A 12,728-nucleotide genomic window follows, 5' to 3' on the forward strand; every position below is an offset into this window, starting at 1 on the left:
TCTCGAATTCTCTCCCGTGACCTCCTCGAGCTGTCGGTTTGTCGCCAACAATTACGTCTGCTCGTCTGTACCCCTCAGTGGGTCAAGAGTAAGAGGGATGGACACACCCGTTTGAGAGCCAGAGGGGCCCTGGGGAAGGGCTGGCGGGCTCTGAGGGAGCGTCAGGCAGGAAGCGAGATGTGAGTTCCGTAGATGCCCCCCCAAGGGGAGCCACTGTGCAAGAGCAGGAGCCGGCAAAGGAGAGACTCCAGAACCCTCCCCTGAACAGGCCCTTCCTTGCTGATCCCGAGGTGTTCTCTCCAGCACCATCTGATTCCCACAGATATGGTCACCGACTAGTCTTACTCCTGCAGAAAATGAAGGCCTTTGCTGTGGACAAATCGGACATTTATTCTGTCCACCTCTGCATTAGAAGAGTCTGTCGTCCGTCCGGGGAATTAACTGCACTGAGGACTGAATCACAACCTGGGAAAACCCCAGGATGCCTGATGAATACAAGCAGAAGGGTCCCTGGGTCCCCAGATGTCCAGAGGCCGGCTGGGGGCCTGAGCCAGCCCAGGCACAGACAGAGCTGCAAGGGGCATGCCCACCCCTGCAGCAGGGCAGCGGCCCCAGCTCCAGTGCCCCGGCCAGGGGAAAGCACGGTGGGCAGAGAACCGCTGCCTGGGCATCCTTCAGCTCGACGTCCTGGGCCTGCCCCTCGGAGAGCAGGGCTGCAGGGTCCCTGCTGCCTTCCTGCCTCTGGGGCCAGTGCTGGGCCAGCTCTCCTCTCCTTCCCACCCCACCTCCAGCTTCTGACTCCTGTCCTTACCCGAGTCCCTCAGCCTCCAGGGCCTGGGGCAGTCATGAGCATTGGACGTCCATGCTCTGGAGGTGATCACCAAATTCCGAGGGCAGCAGCTGCATCCGCCAACGAGAGGCACCAGGAGGTAGCACGACCGGCTCCACGTTGCATCACCTGGCCATCCAGGAACCCGGCGTCCTTACTACCACCCAGCCCAGCCTCCGTCCCAAAGGCTTCCCCGATCCCCAAGGTGCTGAAACCTAGAGAAGAATGTCCACCTGCAGAGAAGCCACCACCTACAGCCACAACACGGAGCACTCCCAGCGTCCGCCCAGGGCATTGGAGGGATTCCAGGAGCGCTCTTCGAAAAAAACTCTCACCCGCAATGACTAGCTCCACCCTCGAGGCCTCCACCTCTGGGCTCAGGCCCTTTAGGAGGTACAGTGTGGAGGCTCATGCAGTCATAAGGAGGGAGGCAACGGAGAAGGCCAGGTGGCAGCGATGGCTCCTGGGTGCAGAGCCGGGCACAGGGACCCCTAGGGCTGCTGCCACAGGCAGAGGATGCCCAGGGGCACAACGCGCAGGTCAGGAAGCTCCTAGCACCCTAGGAGGGAGGCGGCCTTCTCCTGTTTTGCAGAAGAGGACAAAGGCCCGAGAGGGCGCACAGCTGGTCAAGTGCAGAGCTCAGACTCTGAGGCAGGACCCCTCTCTGCTTGGAAGCAGCTCCAGTGTGAGCACCGGCTTCCCGTCTGACCCTCCTCGCTTCTACTACACCTGTGTCCTCCCTCTTCCCCTCTTCAACCCCCAGGCTACTTTAAACCACATCCTGAAGACTGCCCGTGGGGCCCTCAGGTCTTAGAGGCAAATGTGTCAGGCTCCAGAGACCCCTGGACCCTGACCACCCCTGCCCCCCACGTTGTCCTCAACACCCAGCCCCCAGGGACCTGGCAGATGCCTGGACAGCGCCCTCTCCCTCCCCTCCCAGGAGGAGGGCCCTCCTTTCCACCATCTGAGGCTGGAGCCTTGGTCAGCTGTTGGTGTTTGAGGCGAAGGCAGTAAGGAATGAGGCAAGACGGGCTGCTGATGCATTTTCTGCTCCGTCACCCTCATGACTCCATCTAGCAGGAGCCCTACCCACGTGACAGTAGGGCCTCCACGAGGGAAGTGCTGGCTGGGTTGGAGCTGGCCGCAGAAAAGCAAATGGAAACTGCTGCATGGGTGTCAGACACTAATTTGAAATCGCCCCCAATAATAAGGTGGTGTGGAGCTGGCAGGTCCAGCGGTGGGGGCGGCTGAGGAGGTTGCCAGGTGATGGGGAGGATGTCGGCTGACATGATGGATGAGCACACCAGTCTCATGCATAATGGATGCGGCTCTGAACCGGAACAGGGATGGCCCAAGTGCAGAAGAGTGTTGGCTGAATATACTCACCTTTCATTTCCATCCCCTCCTAATGGGACTCGCCATCAGTGAAGATATCACTCTGGACGCGGCCCAGGATCAACATTTGTTATCCAAACAGGCTAATTAAGTTCAGTCATCCCTGCCATTGTCAGGAGACGCAGACAGCAATAGCATCTCCTGCCTCAGAACAGGCAGGGCTGCACCACTATCACCATGGCAACCAGGCTGCTGGGGATGGGCTCAGACCTTGCAAGTATGTGTCTGCCCCCACAGAGTAGTAGTCTCCAGTCTCACCAGGTTAACTGTGTGAGGTAGGGGTCAGTCCTTCCTCCACCGGTCTTTGGGCAGCTCCATGTGCACCCCACACACGCCCCAGTCGCCCCTACCACCTTGCATTATTCTCCGTCAAGCTTCTTAAAAGACTCTTCTCACCATCCCCGCTCACTCTTCAACCCACCACTGTCCACTCGATGCTCTGCAGCTCCATGGAAACTGCTCTCACAAATTTCTTTGAAATCCATTTCACCAGTGGGCCCCAGCTTGTAAAACAAGCTCTGTCCTCCCTCAGCCCCCGTAGCCGTCTCCTGGTCTCCTCGCACCCCGCCAACACTTTCTTCTGTGTCTCCTCCGTGCACTTCCACCCACCCCTTAAATACACGGGTGCTCACTGAGATTCCATCTCAGGCCCACAGACCTTTTTGCTCTCCTCGCCCTCCTTGGGCACCAGCTTATCAAATCACCCGTAAGCCAACGAGTGCCCCACTCCATCCCCAGCCCGCAGCTCTCCCCTGAGGCTCGGGTGCAGTCACCCGGCATCACCCAGAATCACCCCAGGGATACCTCCCCCACGGTGCTGCCGACTCAGGCAGGGCCTGTCCCAACTCCTCCTCCATCACCACCTACCACATGACCCTGCCCCTCCTCCTGCCTTTTCAAAGGGTTACGTTTTTAGTAGAACAACTTTTCATAAGAGAGCTTTGGATCCACCCTGGTAAAGTGAATTCTGATTATCTCCAGACGCTCCAAGCCTTGTCTAAACGCAGTGGGTTTTTCCCTGGCACAGGTGTAGATACTCCTGTAAGGAATATTCTTCCAGAATCTCAGCAGAGGCCTTTCCTCAGTGGCCTGAGGCCCAGAGGCACCTCCTCAGAGATGAGCAACTGACGCCTTATCATCCAGTGCAGTGGAAACTGGGGGAGATTTTTACACCGTCATTTTCAGCCCCGTTGGCAATATTGCTTGTTTCCTTCAAATCATAAAGCCCCCGTTTTTCTGACTCTCCCCTTTAGAAACCTTTCTCTTCAATAGAGCAGACCTAGCATTGATTTCCTACCAGCACTTATATTTCAAGCACCTGTCAGACAGACACATTATGCCGTATACTCCTCATGGCATCCCTCAGGTTAGGACCTATGATTATTCCCATTTCTCAGATGCAGGGACTAAGGCTCAGAGAAGTTGAGTAACCTGCCCAAGGTCACACATCTGTTAAGAGCAGAACCAAGACTGAGATCAGATCTGTCTGACCCAAAGCCCGTGCACTGAACCATTTGCTACGTCATCTGCCTGTTATTGTGGAGTTTGTTCCTTGAGCTTTTCATTTTTGCACAGAGCCCGACCCCTGAGGGAAGTTCAGTAGCAAAGTCAAGCCCCACTAAACATGCCTCCCTATCCTAGGCCGCCCAGAGTCATGGGTCTGAGCAAAGGCAGGTTTCTGCAAAGACCTGGGGTAGGGGTTGGGGAGCTGCCCCTTCGAGAGCAGGTTTCCATCCTCATGCCCATTTCCGGGATTTCAGGGTCATCCCTCTCCTGTGCTTTGCCCTCTTTTAAGCTCCTCTGTTGTCCCCAACCCCCATTCATGCTTCCTGGGTGGAGTCCTGCAGGGCCATTGTTCCCTTCTGATGGAGCCAGGCAGCCTCTGGACTTCCGTGAGGGCAGGAGGAAGGGATCAGAAGCTGCCTGGTGATCTGGCTTCAGGCCCAGCCTGTGAGATTTATTTTGCTGTAAAAATCCCATCTCTTTCTCTGCTGTGAGTTACATTACAAAACGTCCCTTTAAACTGAATCCAACAACACAGAAGAAGGATTATACACCATGACCAAGTGGGATTTATCCCAGGCTTAACATCCAAAAATCAATTAATGTAATATACTATATCATTAAAAATAAAAGACAGAAACCACACCATCTTCTCAACAGATGCAGAAAAAGCATTTGACAAAATACAACACCCCTTCATGATTAAAAAAATAGAAAGAAAAGGAAACTTCCTCAGTCTAATAAAAAAATCCACAGCTGACATCATCCTTAATGGTAAAAGACTGGATGTTTTCCCCTTAAGAGCACCTCTTCTATCCAACATTATATTGCAGGTTCTCACCAGGGCAATCAGGGAAGAAAATTAAGTAAGGCATCCATATTGAAAAGGAAGAAATACAACTATATTTGCAGATGACATGATCTTGTATACAGAAAATCCTAAGGAATTCACTAAAGCAGTATTAGAACTAATAAACTAGTTCGGCAAGGTCGCAGGATAGGATACAAGATCAATATACAAAAAGCAACGTTTCTATACACTGGCAAGGAAAAGATTAAAATTAGAATTAAGAAAACAATTCCAATTGTAATAACATCCAAAAAATAGGAATAAACTTAACAAAAGAAGTGCAAGACTTCTACTCCTCTGAAGACTCTACTCTGAAGACTACAAAACATTGTTGAAAGAAGTCAACGAAGACCTCGATAAATAGAAAGATACATCATACTCATGGATTGAAAAACTTATTGTTAAGATGGCAAGAATCCCCACATTGATCTACAGATTCAACACAATCCCCATCAAAATTCCAGCGACCTTAGTTGCAGAAATTGACAAGCTGATCCTAAAATCCATATGGAAATTCAAAGGACCCAGAATAGCCAAAACAATCTTGAAAAAGAACGGAGTTGGAGAACTCACACTTCCCAGTTTCCAAACTTACCGTAAAGCTGCAGCAATCAGGACAGTGTGGTACTGGCCTAAGGAGAGACATATGGGCCAATGGAATAGAACTGGTCCAGAAATAAACCCTCACATTTACAAAACAATTGCCTTTTTGGACAGAAGTGTCAAGACAATTCAATGGAGAAAGAATAGCCTTTTCAACACATGCTTCTAGGACAATTGGATTGCCACATGAAAAAGAATGAAGTTGGACCCCTATCTCACACAGTTAGCCAACAATGCACCACAGACCTAAAAGCAAGAGCAAAAACTATGAAAGCCTTAGAAGAAAATAGAGACATAACTCTTTGTGACCTTGGATTAAGCAATGGTGTCTTGGATACAATATCAGGAGCACAAGCAACAGAGGAAGACTTAAACTGAACTCATCAAAACTGAAAACTTTTTGCTGTAAAAGACATCAACAAGAAAGTGAAAAGACGACTCAGAATGGGAGAAAATATTTGCAAGTCATTAATCTGACAAGGGACCTGTATCTAGAAAATATAAATGACTCTTACAACTCAATATTAAAAAGACAAGTAACCTTGGGCTTCCCTGGTGGCGCAGTGGTTGAGAGTCCGCCTGCCAATGCAGGGGACACGGGTTCGCGCCCCGGTCCAGGAGGATCCCACGTGCCGCGGAGCGGCTGGGCCTGTGAGCCATGGCCGCCGAGCCTGTGCGTCCGGAGCCTGTGCTCCGCAACGGGAGAGGCCACAACGGCGAGAGGCCCGCGTACCGCAAAAAAAAAAAAAAGACAAGTAACACAATTTAAAAAATGGGCAAGGGATCTGAATACACGTCTTTCCAAAGAAGGTACATATGGCCATTAAGCACGTGAAAAGATGCTAATAACATCTTTAGCCTCCAGGGAAGTAAAAGTCAAAACCACAATCCAATACCACTTCACACCCACCAGGTTGGCTAAATAAAAGGAAAAAATAAGAAAAACAGTAACAAGTGTTGGTAAGGGTCCAGAGAAACTTGAATCTGCTCTCTGCTAGGATTGTAAAACGGTGCAGACGCTTTAGAAAACAGTCTGGCATTTCTTTAAAAGGTTAGACAGAGAGTAACCATAAGACCTAGCAATTCAATTCCTCTGTACGTACCCAAGAGATACGAAAACATTAGTCCATACAAATCTTATACACAAATGTTCATAGCAGCGTTATTCACAACAGCCAAAAAGCGTAAGAAAAACAAATGTCCATCAGCTGATGAGTAGATAAGTAAAATGGGGCATAACCGTACAATGGATACCGTTCAGCAATTAAAATGAAGTCCTAAAACACGCCACAACATGGGGGAATCTCGAAAATGTTACCCTGAATGAAAGAAGCCCCACACACACACATACAGACACATATGGAATGATTCTATTTATGAAATATCCATAAGAGACACATCTGTGGAGACAGAAAGTAGATTAGTGATTGCCTAGGATTGCAGAAGGAGGTTGGGGGAAATGGGCAGTGACTGCGAACGGGTGGGGTCTTTTGGGGGCAACAAACATGAAAACGTTCTAAAATTAATTGTGGTGATGGTTGCACAACTCTGTGAATATACTAAAAACAATCATACATTTTATTTTTTTAATATTTTAATTTTATTGGTGAATCATACGTTTTAAATGGGTGAATTATATGGTATGTGAATTACATCTCAATAAAGCCGATCTATACCATGATAATGATATAAACATAATAATAGATAACATAATATAACAATAATAGATATTTGAAGTCTCCTTTGCAGCCCTCAATCGCTATAGGCCCCTAAACAGGAAGGGAATTGGGGGTGGGGCAAGCAAGGCCCCACACACATCCCCTCTGAAAGGCAGGGTCCCCAGAGCAGAGGCAGGAGCAAGGCTGTGGAGTCACTAACTCCGTGCTGGCAGCTGGGGACCGGCTCATGAACTCTGGGTCTCGGATGTCCCTTGGTCTCCTTGTGCCTCAGGCCAGCATCTCCGGAGTGAGGGTGAGAACGGGTCCCTCTCCTGGGGTGGCTGCGAGGATAAGGTGAGAAGGTTCATGTCAGGCACCGGGCAAGACCCCTGGAACACAGGAAGCATGCAGTAGATGCTACCAGTACCATGGAAGCAGCCTGGGCGTAAGAAGTAATGAGTGAGGCTGACAGGCCGGGAAGTAACAAGCTGTGCTGTCCTGGGAGGTCAAGGCAAGCCCCCAACCTCTTGCCTCATTGGAGCCAAAAGTTTCTGCAACTTCCCACTGGGCTTTCCTCCGAACGGCCCCTCGGCCCGGCATCTCGCTCTTTTCTCATCCAGTATTTTCCCTGCACCCCGTCAATCCAGACATGGAACTGGGCCTTTCTGTTGGTCAAACAAAAGGAAGGAGGAAGGGGCACAACACTGGGCCCCCTGCATGGCCACAGCCCCTTCCCTCCCCGGCATCACCCGCCCAGCTCACACCCGCCCTGCAGACCACACTCCTAACACCACCCTCCCTCCCTCTGCCCAGCAGGCTGCCGTTCCAGGTCTGACTCCCAATTCCACGGGGCAGCCAAAGGGCCTCCCAGGGAACAGATTCCCCAGCACACGAGTGTCCTTGTCCCAAAGGCCCTGCAGCCGTGCACAGCTCTGTCACCCCCGTGCCTCCAGTTTCCTGCCATTCGCGTTTATTCTCGAGCGTGGAATTTATCCCACGCCCACTCCTTTCCCTAGATGTTACCAGCCCCTTCCTGCAGGCAGACGTGCGGGGCTGTCTTCCGGCCAGGTGTGCAGGACACACAGGGCCAAGCAACAGGCGGCCTCATCTCTATAGAGTAGCTCACATGTGCTGGGGCGGTTCCAGGAAAGCCCCAGGATAGGTGGGATCTTTAACTCTCTGGCTCAATTGCCCCTGAGCCAAAGGGGAGCAAAAAAGGCCCAGATTGTTCTTGGGTGTCTCTGTGGAGGCCCCCCCATCACCCCTAGCCGCTTCCTCTTCTCTTGCTGCACTAGTTGTGGTTGATTAAAAGCCCATGCGTTGCCATGGCAACGCGGCCAAATCTGACATGCCCCCCACCCCGCCCAGAGGCCAGAAGTTATCCTCCCTCAGGTACCTCAAGTCTTACTCCTGTCCCTCATTAGTGCTGTGATTATACTGAAATAATACAGGTTCAAACTACACCCAAACTGCTTCAGAGAGAAGTTTCACACTCTTATGTAACCAGCTGTTTTCAGATCTGAGATCCAAGACCTTGGTCCTCGTCGTCACAGCCGTCAGCAAAGGAAATCTTGAGTTCGCCTTCAAAACAGCTCAGAGGAACACACTGGAAACCAATTCTCAATCCCAGCCAGTTTCCTTCCGCTTGGAAATCCGCCCTGTTTCCCATTCTTAGGGTTAAGATGCTGGTACGTTCGGTCAGGTGCTTCCTTCCTTCCCCCTTTCCAAATCGGAACACCAGATTTAAGGAAAGGAAGAGCCAGCAGTTCAGACCATGCAAACCAGGAACCACGTCCCGAGACCCGACCCAGAACAAACTCTAAGAAAGTGTGTTTGGGCATCACTTTTTAACAAATGTATGCCACAGTGCATCCAACGCTATATTTTCTTTTGTTCTTGATTCTTTTTTTCTATGTGTGGGCTTATTTTTTCCCCTCTCTCTTCCTCCCAGATGGAACCTAAGCGCCTGAAAAAACAGCTTCCCAAAATCCTGAAGCTCCTGAAACCAGATGACAGGATTCTGATTGTGGGGACAACACAGCGACCTTTTGACGCTGAACTTCAACCTCTTTGCAAAGTTTATCAAAAAATTATTTTGGTTCCCAGACCAGACTATGCTTCCAGATATGGCAAGTACCCCTCACCCCTTCCAGTATGCAGTAACCGAAGCTGGGCCGTCCGGTGTGGGCTTGCAGGCATGTGGGCTTGAGCCAGGAGGGTGGCCTTCGTCACCCAGTGACCATCAGAAGGTGATGTAAGTCCCAGTGCCCCAGGACAGTCAGCGAACTCCAAGCCATAAACATAAACTCCAGGTCCCAAGAGCAACAGATCTCTGTTCTGTTGTTAATGTAATTCTTTTTACCCAAGACAAAAGGAAACAGGACAGGGATTATTATTTTGAGCCCTGAAGGAGACAAAAGCCCCTGTGGGTAAGAATTTTCCTTTTGACAGGTGGATTAGGGTCACTCAGCTCTCCCCGCGGTGGTGATGTCTTTCCCGTGCAAAAGCATTTCTTTTCACCTGGTCGATTTTTTTTTTCCAGGCTCAAAATACCAGTCCAAGGGAATGTTGATTTACTTAAACACTGAATACAAGAGCTTACTTTTTTTCCATTTTTTTCCCTTGGACAGACAGATTCAAAATCACTTCTTTTGAAACCTATTTTTAAATGGGAACAATACAAAAAAGTGACCCTGGGAGGCAGTGCAGTGAAATTGGGAAGAGCCGTGGCACGTGGGTTCTGACGAGCCCTGGTTCTGATCCTGGCTGTCCCGCCGAATAGCTGATGACCTTGAGAAGTAGGCTGACATTCTGAGCCTCCATTTTCTCAGCTCTAAAGTAGGAGAACTGTTCAGTTCCCAGGGCTGTGGTGACCCTTATATGAGATGGCTAGAATGCCCAGCACCATCTCAGCTCCCGGAGAGGACGGGTGGAGGGGGAGAAGGCGGTGATGGGGGCGTGGAGGAGGAATATTTAAATGGAAGGTCAGTAAATGGCCCAGGGAGCCGGCAGTGGTGCCGGTGGTGGTTTCCATTATCGATTGCTGTGTGACAGACCTCCCCAGTGGCTTGAAACCATAAAGTATGCCTCTCATGATTCTGAGGGGCCACTGGGCTCAGTGGGGGCGTTCTCCCCAAGGTGTTTCATGATGGAGCAGTAAATGGCGGCTGGGATTCCAGCCATCTGAAGACTGGACAGGGCTGGACATCCAAGACCATTCCCTCCATGACTGTGCTGTTGCTGGCTGTCAGCTGGGAGCTCAGCTGGGGCTGGTGATCAGACCTCCTCTACCCGGCCCCTCCCCGTGACCTTCCACTGCACGGCAGCTAGGTCCCCAGGGGGAACATCCTAAGGGCAAACGTTTCAAGAGGTTCAGGCAGAAGCTGGAAGGATCCTTGTGACCCAGCTGCAGAAGTCACACAGAGTCACTTTCACCACATTCTACTGGTCAAGAGAAAGTCACAGGCCAGCCCAAGTTCAAGGACAGTGGACTACACAGCATGTGAATACCAAAGGTGCGACTCATTGAGGGGTCGTCCCGGCCGCCCATGGTAGTGGTGGTGGTGGTAGATTTGGTTTAGAGATGATGATGGTGCTGTTGGAAATGGCGGTGATGGTGACCACAGCCTGGAAGTGGTGGAGATGCTGGTGGTCATGACCGCAGCCTGGAAGTGATGGAGATGCTGGTGGTCATGACCACAGCCTGGGGGTGATGGAGATGATGGTGGTTGTGACCGCAGCCTGGTGGTGATGGAGAAGCTGGTGGTCATGGTGGCGGTCATGGTAGAGGAGATGGCGGTAGCGATGACCTGGTAGCCATGGTGCATTGCTGATAATAATAAAAACTATTAGGTCAGACTTGGTTTCTATTCATCCTTCATTAGTCACAATAGCACCACCAAAACAGAGAGGATATATGGTCCTTTCTGGTTGATCTTAAGTTCCTGGTCAGTGTGATTTGCTAGAAGAACAACCCTTTACTCCCCATACATTATAAACTCTTAGCTTATTAGCCACTCCGTTTGCAATATGCATTCGTTTCTGTCTTGATAAAGTGTGATCATAATCACAATGTTATATGCAAAGCACAGGAAGACTTTGGGCGCAGTTATTTCTCCACCCATCTAGGGACTTCTCCACCTTCTGGGGCCTGCAAGCCCTCCACTGGATCCTTTGCAACCAGCCAGCATCAAAGGAAAAGAAAGAAAGATAGTATAAATGATCTCTCAGGAGATTTAGGGACCAGACTGAGGAGGGGCCAACAGTTCTTCTAGCCACATTGGCCAGAATGCCTCACGAGGCCCCACCAGGGTTCAAGGGGCAGGGATGTGTAGCTTAGCCAAGGAAGGAGTCGGCACAGAGATGGGCCTGCACCAGCGTTCTCTGCCCACTGCAGAGGATTCCACGCTCCTGGCTTCATCAGGGCTTTCCCACTCCCGTGCCCCTTGGTTAGATTCTCTGTGTCTCTCTGTCTCTCTCTGTCTCTCTCTCTCTCTCTCTGTATTGTATATATATTTTAAGCTATCTTAATGGAATAAGGTAGAGTATTATTAATTTTCAGGGCCTAGAACATTATTCTTGACTTTGAACAGTTTCGATTGTCTGACAAAACCATAGGCCCTTTCGAAATGAAGCTATTGATGTATAACAAGGACAGGTGTGTTCTTTTGATAAAGTGCCAGGCCTCTCTAGGGACTCAGATCACAAGACAGATTCCAACTTGAATCCCCTCACGGCAGCATCATGGGAGAGGAAGGAGGAAGCATCCCTTCACCGGTGGGCGGATGATAAACCTGCAGCAGTGGTCATCTTGGGCCCAGGGCTCTGTCCACTCAACCACATGTGTCTCACATATTTCTTTCTCGGTGGGTGATTTGTTCAGGCTCCCATTCTCGCCAACATCATAAATGCTGCCCAGCGTTTCCTCCAGTGACCTTGAAGTTACCATAGCCACAGTGGCTGGGACATCTATCTTAAAGAAAGACTATTCCTGTCTTTGCAATGATCAAAAACGGTCTCTTGGGCTTCCCTGGTGGCGCAGTGGTTGAGAGTCCGCCTGCCGATGCAGGGGACACGGGTTCGTGCCCCGGTCTGGGAGGATCCCTCATGCCGCGGAGCGGCTGGGCCCGTGAGCCATGGCCGCTGAGCCTGCGCATCCGGAGCCTGTGCTCCGCAATGGGAGAGACCACAACAGTGAGAGGCCCGCGTACAAAAAAAAAAAAATGGTCTCTTGCATCCTGTAAAGCCTGGGCTGCAGATCCATAACTTGGGCCCTTGCTTGTCCACCTGTCTGCTGGCAGCCGAGGACCAAAGGTGCATGGGACACTCGACCCAACTCCTCAGATTCTCCAGGCGGTGTGGGGGAGTGACAGGGCTGAGAAGAGAAGGGCAGATCAGCCAGAGGAAACGCGGTCCTTGAGGTTTACCAAATATAATTCAATAGCTACCTGCTTTCCCCAAATCAAGCGGTTTCCTTCAAAATGTCTCTGCAAAGAAAATCCACCCCCAGGTTGATTAATGCCATGTCTAGTCCCCAGAAATCCCTTTGGGCTTCCTTCTCTCCACGTTCCTCATGCCTCCTCCTGTCTCTCTTCCCTGGGGTCTGCTCCACTAATAACCCGATTCATCACAGGCCCCCCACCTTAGACCCTGTGTCTGCTCGGAGGGGTCCAGCCCATGTCTTTCTTTTTTTTTTTTTTTTTAACATCTTTATTGGGGTATAACTGCTTTACAATGCTGTGTTCGTTTCTGCTTTATAACAAAGTGAATCAGCTATACATACACATACATTCCCATATCTCCTCCCTGTTGCGTCTTCCACCCTCCCTATCCCACCCCTCCAGGTGGTCACAAAGCACCGAGCTGATCTCCCTGTGCTATGCGGCTGCTT

General features: G+C 50.6%; 1 protein-coding gene across 1 annotated transcript in view; it reads left to right on the plus strand.

The window, feature by feature from the left end:
• Positions 1 to 12,728, plus strand: part of IQCA1 (IQ motif containing with AAA domain 1) — a 172,295-nt gene that overhangs the window by 144,762 nt on the left and 14,805 nt on the right. Inside the window, exon 17 of the mRNA XM_067740134.1 lies at positions 8,790 to 8,967. Within this exon, the coding sequence (XP_067596235.1) occupies positions 8,790 to 8,967 (178 nt within the window). The remainder of the gene's footprint in view (positions 1 to 8,789; positions 8,968 to 12,728) is intronic.

This window comes from Pseudorca crassidens, chromosome 6, assembly GCF_039906515.1.
Source record: "Pseudorca crassidens isolate mPseCra1 chromosome 6, mPseCra1.hap1, whole genome shotgun sequence".
NCBI lineage: Eukaryota > Metazoa > Chordata > Mammalia > Artiodactyla > Delphinidae > Pseudorca > Pseudorca crassidens.